At 38.8% G+C, this 12,574-nt stretch overlaps 1 protein-coding gene across 3 annotated transcripts in view; it reads left to right on the top strand.

Moving 5' to 3' along the window:
* The first annotated feature begins 358 nt into the window (after positions 1-358).
* Positions 359-12,574, top strand: part of KIDINS220 (kinase D interacting substrate 220) — a 64,247-nt gene continuing 52,031 nt past the window's right edge. For all 3 annotated transcript variants that reach the window (XM_039331859.1, XM_039331861.1, XM_039331860.1), the window contains exons 1-4: positions 359-592; positions 7,884-8,023; positions 10,067-10,165; positions 10,932-11,030. In XM_039331859.1, coding sequence (XP_039187793.1) covers positions 7,916-8,023; positions 10,067-10,165; positions 10,932-11,030 — 306 coding nt within the window. In that variant the 5' untranslated portion in view covers positions 359-592; positions 7,884-7,915. The remainder of the gene's footprint in view (positions 593-7,883; positions 8,024-10,066; positions 10,166-10,931; positions 11,031-12,574) is intronic.

Here is a 12,574-nt window from a genome sequence, read left to right as displayed (position 1 = left end):
TCTGGCATTTCCAACTTTGTTTCGACTCCACGGTTTACAATGTGGTCCGTGTTTGTGTATCTGTTCGTAGCTATAAATATCATCCCCAAGGAGAAACGCCTCATAGCTGAGCAGGATTTTAGGCAACAATAAACATCTCAGTCTCCCCCTCCCCCCCCCGCTGCGAGACTCCTCGACGGCTTTCAATGCCACGGTTGGATCGTGGCAGGTCAATTAACGGTGGGAGCTCATTAGCCAATTGGCTCGGGTGGAGCCATTCGAACCTCGCCCTCTTTTTTTTTTTTTTTTTTTTAAGTGTTCGGCTACCGTCAGGGTCGCGAGCGTCGCGTATAATAGCGAAAGCGTCGGGCGGAATCCAGCTCGGCGCGCGCTCCAGAAACCTTTGCCTCCTTCGAGGGCGGGGGAGCAAGACGGGCATGCGTGTGCGCGCGTCCCCCTCACGTGACCCGGCCGGCAGCTAGGCGAAGATGGCCACCGTTTCTTTGGGCTGAAGGATACGGAGCGCTCCTCATCCTCCTTTCCACCACGGCAGCAGGAAAAGCAACAGCGCCGTCCTCCTCCCACGCTCGTCAGCGACCGCTCCTTTTCTCTGGTAAAGGCGTGCAAGCGAAGTAAACAGCGGGAAGAGGAGTGGGGGTTGGGGAAGGCGGTGGTCTCGGGCCGTCAGACAAAGGGAGCCGCCTTCATTTCCCCGGCTCCATTCCCTGGCTCAGGGGTTGTTTAGCTTAACGCAAGTGGCTGTGAATTGGATGGGGATTGATTGGAGTGCAGAGAGAGGGGGGTGAAGCTGCTGCCGCCCAGTGACCTATGAACAGGTGATTGCCTTTCTTCTGAACCCTTCTCCTGCATTCCCGCACGTTTGAATGGCTGGGTGCTTTGGGTGAAGGGTCTGGGGTGGCTGAGGAATCTTAATTTTGCTGGTGGTGTGAGTCGAATAGAAAAAAAAAAGAAAGAAAGAAAATGCCAGTCCCTGGCGTTATCTGAATTCCGCCGGTGCTTCTGCGAGCTGGTTGCTGGAGGACAGCGTTCAGTTAGTTTTCGCTTAAGGCAAGAACACCGAAAGAGCTCGGGAAATGTCTCGGTTTGATACCCAAGGGGACAGACTGAGCGTAATGCTTAAATGTTAACCAATGTGGCATTTTGGTAGTTGAAAAGAAGCATAAAAGAGACAGCCAGTTTAATCTAGGGCAGTGATTCTCAACCTTTCTAATGCGGTGACCCCATAATACAGTTCCCCATGTTGTGGTGACCCCCAAGTGGGTGTGGCCACCAATAAGAGGGAGTAGGACAGCTAGGGAAAAGGGAAAAAAATGGCGGACAGCATGGTTTGGCGACCCCCGTGAAATGGTCATTCGACCCCAAATGGGGTCCCGACCCACAGGTTGAGAACCACTGATCTAGGGGATAGTAAGGTTATAACCAGGAAACTCGTGAGTTTTAAGTCTCTTCTTAGGCATGAAAACTGACTTAAGTGACTTTGGGCCAGTCCCGCAGCTCAAGGCACCTCCATAGGGTGGTGGTTGTTGGGGGGGAAATAGGAAGAGGAATGAGTCTTAGCTGTGTTTGCTAACTTGAATCATAAAATATAAAAATAAAAAGGGATAAAAATAAAATAAATGCAACATATTTGTGTTTGCTCAGCATTTTTTTTTTGTGGTTTAATCCAACATTCTGAAGCAGCAATTTAGATGGGATTGTGTTTATGAATCATCTGCTTGTGTTCCATTATTTGGCCTAGGCTTCTTCATTTCTATTGATTTTGCAATTTGTAAAATTCAATTTTCATTTTAGTCTTTGCAATTCTTCTGCAATGTAATAACCAATAAAACTGTCAGTATTTTCATTAACATATGATAGTTATGTAGGCCAGCATAATTTCTTGCCTTGCAAAGCACTTAGTGATAAATGCAGACTGGCCACATTAGGATGATATGCTGCATATGTGAAACCTCCTGGCAAGAATATATGAGGCTTTTATTTTGCAGCATGCCACCCAAGGTGGCAGAGTTGGGATATTTGAAAGCATTTGAGATGGCATTACTTTTGAGTTCAAATGAAGCAAGAAGTTGAAACAATGAGTAAATTGAAGCATTTGGTTAGTTAATATTTGTGCACTCGCTGTCCAAGCATATTTTCTTTTACTTTTGACATTTTTTACAAATTGTTTGGAAGGGTTAGAATTTACAACTAGAAAAAGAGAGGCTTAGAGCTGCTTGCTAGATGAAGTCTTTTGGTATTTACCAATCTGGAGCCCTTCAGATGTGGGCAAGTTTGGAGTCAACTTACCTGGATTTAGTGATGTTTATAGGACACATTTGAACCACAAAATTTTAGTCTAATGTTTGTGAACTCAGTGGTATTGTTTATGGCTCACTCTGTCTTGTAAACCAAACGGCAAATCTATTAATTAAGGAAACATTGAATGAATATGTTGTATAAACATTCAGACTGAGTAGATATTTTTCTAGCCTACTTTGTGGTTCTGTGTGATTAAACTAATGTTAATTATTGACCTTGCCTAAATGGTAAACTGTGTTGTTTAAGTGTGCTAAAATTCTATATTTTGATAAGAGTGTCTTTCCACTTGTTTTCAGAAATGTCAAGGATTGGTAATTGTGTAATAAGGGAGAAATTTTTGAAATTGTATCTGTATTGCTGGATAACATTGGCTTCCTACAGCATTTATCTATAAAAAATTAAAATGAGTACAGAAGATGAATGTTTCTCTTATATAAATTATTTTGTGAGAATATTAAAAAACATGTTGAGCCCAAAACCTGATCTAATAGACTTGAACAAAATTAATTCTGAATATTGAAAAATAAAGAAATTAGAGGAAAAAATCTTTACTGTTGAATAATAAAGAGTGCAGATTGCTTTTTAAACAATTGTTTAAACTGAATGAAAGAGTTCTGGTTAGCTGCAGTAAGATAACACTGTCTGTGTCAGGGGTGTCAAACTGCCGGCCTGTGGGCCGGACGTGTCACGAGGAAACTGCACCCACCCCCTTGCCGGCAATGGGGAAAAAGTTCCGATATGTTGCGTGACGTCGGGAGTTTGACATGACTGGTCTATATTGTCAGGGCCATTGCTTATCTTGGGTTATACGAATAGAGGTGCTCTAAAACATTCTTATTTAAAACTGCTGTGTTACTAAATTTGTCTACATAGGAATACATTCCATTTCTCTATGGAAGCTTTACCCCACATTTCCTGAAGGTAGGTAATACTAATACATTGTAGAAAAATAAAGAACACATTGAAAAGTGACAACTACTAAAACTCAGGAGTGATTTTTTTGTGTACTGTTTTAAAATGCAGCCAGTATATGTAGCCTATTCTATGGACTTTTTCTTATTTAACGTTCTGCAGGCTTAAAGTCTCCTTACTAGGTAGTAAATTTTATCATATAAAAGCATCTTTACCTCTTGATTCTATAAGTTAACATTTTATGCAAAGACACTCTTATTGTTTAAATAATAATGTTAAAGAAATAACTGGACAGGTTTTGTGTACAAGCTTTTACATTGTTACATTCATGAAATGGTAGTATGGAAAGGTTGAAATTTGGATGCAGCTGATTAATGCTTCATGTATGAAAAAACTGAAATTGAGAAGAAAATAGTTTATGAGTTTAGCCATCAAATGATGTCTAGACTTTATGTCATAAAGCAATGATAGGAAAATCATGAGCTTTGTCTTGGCCAGAAATTGAACTCCTAAAAATAGCACTTTAAGTGTGCACATCTAGCAAATCCTAAAAAGTACAGAATTCACTTTATGAGTCCTGCTAAATAAATGTTTAATCCTGTTGTAGATTTTCACTGAGGTTATAGTAGAGATGGACTGTATCTTTTTTCTGAAGGTCACATGCTTTCAAATAGTTCACAGACTACACTGTTCAACAACAGAACTAAATACTGGTAGGGAAACACAGTCCTTTTATTTTTATCTGCCATTTTCCTAATGTTTTTCTCAGGAATGGGAAGGCGTTTCTTTCTAGAAACCTGAACTAAACATATGTTGTCAACTTTTGAATACAGAATGAAAGCTACAGTTCGTTCAACACTTATCCTAAAACAGTTCAGTAACCTGTGCTTTAACATTTCTAGGGAGTTTAAGAATTGATTTTCCTTGTATATCCTCCTCTATTTTTGTCCTGCCTGACAGGTAATCAGTAAAATAATGTTATAGCATATGTAGCTTTTGTTTTTTGACTGTCAAACTCCAGGATGTGGCATCCATAGAGTATTACAGAGGGATATGACTACATGATACAGCTTGCTCCCAAACTATAAAAAAAATTATGCATTTTTCCTAATTGTAAGTTGGATCACAAGAACCTTCTTGCAAAACAACAAGACTTAAGCTATGGTCTGTTACTTGCAGTATGTTAAAAGTTCTTGAGTAAAAAGAGTTCTTTTTATAAAAAATTATAAAATATATCATATGTGCTTTGTTGTTTGCTTATAATTTTACTTATCTTTGATTTTTTAAGTAGGCGTAGGTTTAGTAGCTCTTTGTAAATCTTTATGATACCTAGATGTGCATTGCTGGAGAAGACTCCTATGAGTCCCTTGGACTGCAAGGCGTTCAAACCGGTCAGTCCTAGAAGAGATCAACCCTGACTGCTCTTTAGAAGGCCAGATCCTGAAGCTGAAACTCAAATACTTTGGCCGTCTAATGAGAAGGAAGGACTCACTGGAGGGCCTAATGCTGGGAAAGATTGAGGGCAATAGAAGAAGGGGACAACAGAGAATGAGATGGCTGGATGGAGTCACTGAAGCAGTAGATGTGAACTTAAATGGACTCCAGAAGATGGTAGAAGACAGGAAGACCTGGAGGAACGTTGTCCATGGGGTCGCAATGGGTCGGACACGACTTCGCAATTAACAACAACAACAACAACCACAACAACAAGATGTGCATTGTTGCCAGTGATTCAGGCTATTTTCTATACAATACTTCTCTGGTGTCCCCAGCTTCAGAGAAAGGAAGAATCTGAAGGTTATGATTTGTGCAGTTTAAAATGATGTACATTATAGTGATTAAAATAAAAGATGTAAACAGAAAAGAATAAAAAATAAGGCCCATGTAGCCTATAAAATTAATCCAATCTTTGTCTTTATAGGAATACATTCCATTTCCATTTAAAGTTATCACTAAAAGTCATACAGAAACACTGTATACTGTTCCATTTTCTCATTTTTAGAATATAAAAAATATTTCAAAAATGGATAAAATAAGCTTTTTTCCAGGGAATCTAGAAAATTGCTATTAACCCCTTTCAACTTTAGTAGCAGTGTAATTATCAGTTCTGGATTCAGTCTGCTGTGTTTATTGCAATATGACTCTTTCAGAAAAGTTTAGAAATTAGTTTTTGTTTGTGTTGACTTTTTAATAAAGAATTATTATCCTTTTCATTGAGGAGCTCAAGGCAGTGTATATAGTATTCCCTCTTGTATTGTGAGATGGATTAGACTGAAACTATACCTGTTCTTAAAATACCCAATGAACTTCCTCCATTAAGGGTGGACTGGAATCTGAGTCCCCTTAGTGTCAGTCCCAAGACGTTAACCATTACCTTACACTGACACATTATTTTTTAAAAAAATAATCATTTCAATTGAATTAATTTTCTGGGGACTTCATGAACATATCTGTGTAGCATCATTGAGGAAGTACTTATAGGAATTATTTGAATTAATATGAGTAACAAAGGGAGTGTATTTTTTTCAGCTTCATTAATTTGCCATATCTGCAGATTTGATAGTCATCCATGTTTTTAGGAAGTATTGTCTGCTGACCTGCAGGAAATATTTTATTCAGTTCCTTTTTATTATTTTGAACTTCTCACTCAGAACTGATTTTTCAAAGAGTTATATTAGCATTCATTACATTAAAATTATATGGAAATCTAACCACTCACTTCTGTGTACATTCTGTGAGATTGTCTTACTGCAAGTAATCTGTATAATAACAGGCCCAGAAATCATTTGCTTCCTCACAGTATGCAAATCCGGAGAATTTCTATGTCGACACAGATGAAATGATAGAAACAGAGATGAAATGATAGAAGGTGTTGAAGCCACAGGAACCTTGGGGGGGACTGATCATGCAATATTGGAATTCAACATTATGCAAGCACAAGTGATAGAATATAGTCAAACTAGAGTCTTGGACTTTAAGAGAACTAATTTCAATAAACTTAGAATTTGGGAAGAATTCCATGGATGAGAATCCTCAAGGTGAAAACAACTCAAGAAACTTGGAAAATTTTGAAAAGTGGAGATTATAAAAGCCCAGTCTAGCACAATACTAACAAAGAAGAAAAATAACAACTTTCAAAAGAAACCAGCATGGCTCAATAAAGACCTCTCTGATAAATTGAAAGACAAAAAGGACAAGTATAAAAAGTGGAAAGAGGGGCACATAACTAAGGCAGAATATCAGCAAATAGCCTGAGCCTGCAAAGATGAAGTGAGGAAAGCTAAGGCTTAAAATGAACTAAGGCTTGCAGCAAAAGTCAAAAATAACAAAAAAAGCTTCTTTCAACATGTAAAAAACAAGAAAAAAGTTAAGGAAATGATTGGTCCATTAGTGGGTGAAAATGGCAAGAAGGTGACAAGCAACAGGGAGAAAACAGAACTACTTAACTCATTTTTTGCATCCGTCTTTACACAAAGGGAAAAAACAGTCCAACCTATCAAAACCAGTACCGTAAAACACAGATTAGAAACACAAATTAAGATAGACAAGAAAATGGTAAGTGAGCACCTGTCCATCCTAGACAAGTTCAAATCACCAGGACCAGATGGATTACAATCCAAGGTTCTGAAGGAACTGATAGATGTGATCTCAGAACCACTGAAATATATCTTTCAAAGATCCTGGAGCACTGGGAACTACCAGAGGACTGGAAAAGAGCTGATGTAGTTCCCATCTTCAAAAAAGAGGAAAAAATGGATCCAGGAAACCACAGACCTATCATCCTGACCTGACCATACTCAGCGTGTGGTCCTCAATTGAACTGCATCTACATGGAGGAAGTGTGTAGTGGGGGAGCCCAGGACTCTGTTCTGGGCCCAGTGCTCTTCAACATCTTCATCACTGATTTGGTTGAGGGGATAGATGGATGGAAACTAATCAAAGAGAGAAGCAACCTAGAACTGAGGAGAAATTTCCTGACAGTTAGAACATTTCCTAATCAGTGGAACAACTTGCCTCCAGAAGTGGTGAATGCTCCAACACTGGAAGTTTTTAAGAAGAGACTGGACAGCCATGCTGGAAGTAAAAAGTTGGAAACCCAGCCTGCATTTCTGCTAGAGAGACTAGAGGCAAATTCTTAAAAGCATGAGGAGATTGCACATCGGTTGTGGCATGCATAGGTTTATTTGTTATTTCAAATAGTAACAGGAGACCTATGTTGTAACTTGTATTGTCATATTTTGAGAAAGGCCTTAGTTGAACTTTTTTTTTTGAAATACATATTATTTCTTAAGTGTTCTCTTCTGTATATTTTTGAGCTATGGCAATCCAAAATACTGCAGTGCTGATAAATACACGGTTAAAGAAAATATTTATATATTTGGCATCAGATATAAAATAAAGCTATGGTATAAAGTAAGACATTTTAAAGAGAATTTGCTATTGCTGTATCAAATTAAATTACGAAATAAAAGTTTGAAATGTGCAGAACATTTTGTTTGTAATTCATTTATTTTAATCATTTTTTTATTATGACACTAAAAAACTGAGTACCTTGAACATTATCTGTATACGGATATAATTGAAATAATCTTTTCTAGTGTTAGGCATGAAGTCATTTTGTCGTCTGCCCCTTTCAGTATGTTACTGACACATTAAAATGGTTCCTTTTGTAGATAACTGGCATTGTGGAACCTAACTGCTAAGGATGGCTAATCTGATGTCTCAGAGTTTGGTGACTTACGTGGAAGAAGAAAATGTTCCAGCTTTGAAAGCATTTCTTGAAAAGTGCAAAGATGTGGATGAGAGGGACGAGGTATGATAAACTGTGAAGTAAACACTTTGAAAACTATTCAGAAGAAATACTTCAGAACTTGTGGGAGCATGGCATCTCTCTGATGTTCATTCTGTTTGCCATTTTAGGGCAATTAATTTGTGATCTTTAAATGTGGGATGTTGACACGGTCAGATTACTTATCCCCTTTGCCAGCCTCTGCAGAGGCAGGGAATCTTAGGTGACTTATGAAAGATAATTCTACCACAAGACTAGCCTCCAAGTAGCCCCTCTATGTTAGTTAATCCTGCTCTGTTGCTTGGTTTACTGAGGAGTCAATAGATGAAAAAGAGACTTAGAGTGCGAGTGACTGACATTTGCTCTTACTTGGATTTCATTTGGGAAAATTCATGTAAGATAGTTGGGATAACTTCTTGCAGTGAAACCAGGTTTATGTTTCAGCTTGTATACTCTAAGAATATAAGCAGGATTCTCAGTACTATGAGTACTGGTAGTCTTTGGCTTACAACCACAATTCTGACCAGAACTTCTATTAAGTGAGGTAGTCATTAAATGAGTCATACTCAACTTTACAACCTTTTCGCTGTGGTTAATGAATCACCACAGTCAATAAGGGAGTCATGTATTTGTTAAGTGAATTTGGCTTTCCCCACTGACTTTGCTAATGTGATTGCTGATAGACAAGAGCCATCTTAGCAGAATTATACCAATGACACTGCATTGATGCCTGCTTGCTTCTAGGTCCAATTCAGAGTGTTAGGTATGACCTATAAAACCCTACTTGGTCTGGATCAAACGTACTTTTGATTACCTGATCCATGTACAGTAATATCTGCCCTGTGCAATTGGCCAAGAAAGGGTAATTTATACCTGTGCCTTTCAAAATATGAAGGGGATGGGATGGGAGTGAGGAAGAAGCCACCCTTGTGTTATGGAACAAATGTGGCTGGTTCCCTCTCACCTCTGAGCTTTAGAAAAAGACCACTTTGTGTCATTGCTTCCTTGGGTTTGAATGTTGTTGGCTTTCTTTCAGTTTTTGTTACTTTAATTCAGGTTATAATTTTAATTTAATAAATTATTTATTTTTGTTTGCTTGTACACTACTGTAAGCTGTCTGGAGTCTCTTGATTTGATGGGCTAGAAATTATATATTTATGTTTTTAAGGCTTTAATATAAGGAGATTAACGTTTAAATTATGAAACATTTAACAAGATTTATTTTACAATCAATAAATAATTGCTGCCCTGTTCTATAAGATGAAATAGAATTTCAAAACGGGATCCTAGGATTCACAGATATGACCTTTTTACAAGATATTGTATTGCCTAAACTTGTTTGTTAATGTTTTTATTGAATTCGGATAACAGACAGTCCTCACTTAATAACCACTTATTTGGCAAATATTTGAAGTCACAATGGCACTGAAAAAAATGATTTATGACCAGTCTTCATGCTTATTAACTGTTGTGAGGTCCCCGCAGTCATATAATCACAATTTAGGCGCTTAGCAACCATTGTGCAACATCATGTGGTCCAGGGGTAGGCAACCTTGGCTCTTTTATGACTCGTGCAACTCCCAGAATTCCTGAGCCAGCCATGCTGAGGGAAAAGGGAGAGGTTTCCATGCTGAGCCATGCTGGCTCAGGAATTCTGGGAGTTGAAGTCCACGAGTCATAAAAGAGCCAAGGTTGCCTACCCCTGGTGTGGTCATATGTTCACCATTTGTGGTCTTCTCAGCCAGATTCCAACAAGCAAAATCAGTGACAAATCCAGCAGGAGGTTGTAAGTCACGATCACCCGATCTCTCGCTTAACAGCCACAACCAGGTCTGTTGGATCTGCCATTGTAAGTGAGTGCGGTCATCTGATGTTTGGCTTAACTTTGCTTAGTGATAAAGTTGCTGGTTCCAATTGGAGTTATTAAATGAGGTTGTGGTTTTTTGGGTACTGTTTTAGGAGATATGCTTCAATGTCTAATACTACGTGGCATTCTGCTACAAGAATTGTTACATATCCTCTTAATTAGCTTTTTCCTACATATATGGCTTTTTTTTATGATTACAGAATGGTCAGACTCCTTTAATGCTAGCTGCAGAGCAAGGCAATTTAGAAATTGTCCAAGAACTGATAAAGAAAGGCGCCAATTGTAACTTGGAAGATTCAGTAAGTACTAAGAAGCTTATCTTGCCTCATCCTTTATTTCTCCTCCAGCATATTTAATGTGCTATCCGTCTGCATGAATCTTGAAATCGGGCCTGTGAACACACAATATACAGATAAGACTGTGCCATTCTATCCTATTATTTGTTGTTACAGTAATAAAGTATGACATCACATCTGCGAATTGTTCATTGTTAAAGCTTAATAGTTTAAGGGAATTAATTCAGCTAGAACAATCTTGATTGGTGGCTTCTGCCTGTCCTGGGTCCCTTCAGTGAAGCAATGTCATCTGATGGGTCTTCAGAAATGTGCCTTGTCTGTCATGGCCTTGTCCTTATGGAAGAGCCTTGTCTTGGAGATATGAATGATTGCAACCCTTGTTGCCCTTCAGAAAACTTTTTTCCCTCAGGCATTGTGGCCAAGTTGTTAATGGAGCTGGCAGGCAGATGAATGCAAGTTTTTACCTTTTTTTTTAGTCTTTATTTTTTTTATTGATTTTATAGTACTTTCTTTGATTGTTGTGAGCTGTCCAGAGTCATTGACAAGTCAGGTAGTATACAAATTTAGTAATTATTGTTAAGGCCTCAACATTGCTTTTTTTTTTTTTTTAAAAGAAAAGGTGTGTTGTGTTTTTATTTTGTTTATAGCTAGCTGAAAGTTCTTTCTGGTACATGAGCAGCTATATAAATGTAATAAATTAAATAAATATAAAAACCTGTTCTTAAGGACTTCTAAAACTACGACATTTTCCTTCTTTGCCTTATTTTAGGATAACTGGACAGCTCTTATCTCTGCAGCTAAAGAGGGGCATACTGCTATTGTATCAGAACTCCTCGCATGCAATGTGAATATAGAACATCGAGACATGGTAGGTATATTTTTTTACTTTCGTAATCAGATCAAACAATTACTTCCCCAGTATCTTTATTTGTTAGATTTATATCCTGCACTCAGGCAAACCTGCACCAGGCCTCCTTCCAAGCCTTCCCCCAACTCATGCCCTGGCCTTCTCAGTCCCTCCCTCTGGCCTCCCCAACCCTCTGCTTTCCACCGAATACGCTTAAGGTTGCTATGACAGCTGGGACTGCTGGGATTGTCATTGCTAAGGGATGCACTCGTGCATCTTTGCACTTTCCAACTGCACGGTTAATGATGGCAGTCCCGGTCTCAGTTGCTGTCCTAACTTGAGAATTTACCTGTATACTATTTAGCTCTTTTTAATTATGATGTTAGAAGTGAATTTGCGTATGTTATAAATAGTGTTTGGTGATTGTCTTTCTCAGAGTGTAATGCCAGAAATTCATATAGATATTTTACATCAGGGCTTTTCAACCTTTTCACCCATTGTACCACTCTTAGGATATGGCAACATCCGAGTACCACCAGTTGCCTAGCAAGGTGTCAAAAACTTGATGACCCCCTCCCAAAAAGTGATAAAGTACAGGTAGTCCTCAACTTACAACAGTTCACTTAGTGACTGTTTGAAGTTACAATGGCACTGAAAAAAGTGCCCCCCAAGGCACAACCAAGCAAGACACCTGTCTGCCCACCCAGCAGCGTTCTTCCTCTTGTCCGAGGTTTTCATTGTTGTGAGCATTTCTGTTGAGGATTGGCAGTGGAGGTGGGTGTGTGTGTGCTTGGTTTTTATTCCCCTCGTCTGCTGGGTGGTTGCAGCAGGTTTTGGTCACTTCACATGACCCTGAGACACTGTGACTGTCATAAATATGAATCAGTTGCCAAGCATCTGAATGTAAATCACAAGACCCTGGAGATGCTGCAACATTCCAGCTGATCAGCGCTTTTTCTGGGCTCAGCAGAAGCGACAGGATCAGTGCCGAGCTCCAGCTGGATCCTGGCGCTTCCGCTGAGCCCTGACACCCCTGCAGCTCCAGCCATCTCTCGCTCAGGCTTGTGTGGTGCTGCCATCGGTTCAGCTCATTCCCCTCCCCCGCTACCACTTTTTTAGGATGGTTGCATACCACCTGCCAGGTGCCAGTGTATCACAGGTGGTACCCATATCACTGGTTGAAAAGCCCTGTTTTACATAATAGAATGCATTAGATGGAAAAAAAATAATAGAATGGAATAAAAAGTGGTTTATTTAAAAATTGGGAACATTTTAACTTCTCAGAACACACTATAAATGATCCTAAAAGTCACTTTTGAGTAAGGGAACTTTAAAGAAAATTTACAAGTGCACGGTCCAACACTAACTGTTCACTGAATAATCCCATCAAAAAGGTGGTATTTACAGTACTACTTAGTGTTATAAGCCGCCTAGAATTCTATTGTGAGATGGGCAGATTTTATGTAAACAATACCTATAGTTTTTGCATTTCTCTTTCTTTTGCCTTATTATTACATGTATTTTCTTTCTCTCTTGTTTACTATCAGTGTGTGTAAAAAAAAAAA

The sequence above is a fragment of the Crotalus tigris genome, unplaced genomic scaffold (assembly GCF_016545835.1).
Source record: "Crotalus tigris isolate CLP2741 ecotype Arizona unplaced genomic scaffold, ASM1654583v1 scf7180000024439.5362192, whole genome shotgun sequence".
Lineage (NCBI taxonomy): Eukaryota > Metazoa > Chordata > Lepidosauria > Squamata > Viperidae > Crotalus > Crotalus tigris.
The sequence above is the reverse complement of the archived record's forward strand: the minus strand, read 5'-3'. Positions and strand labels throughout refer to the sequence as shown.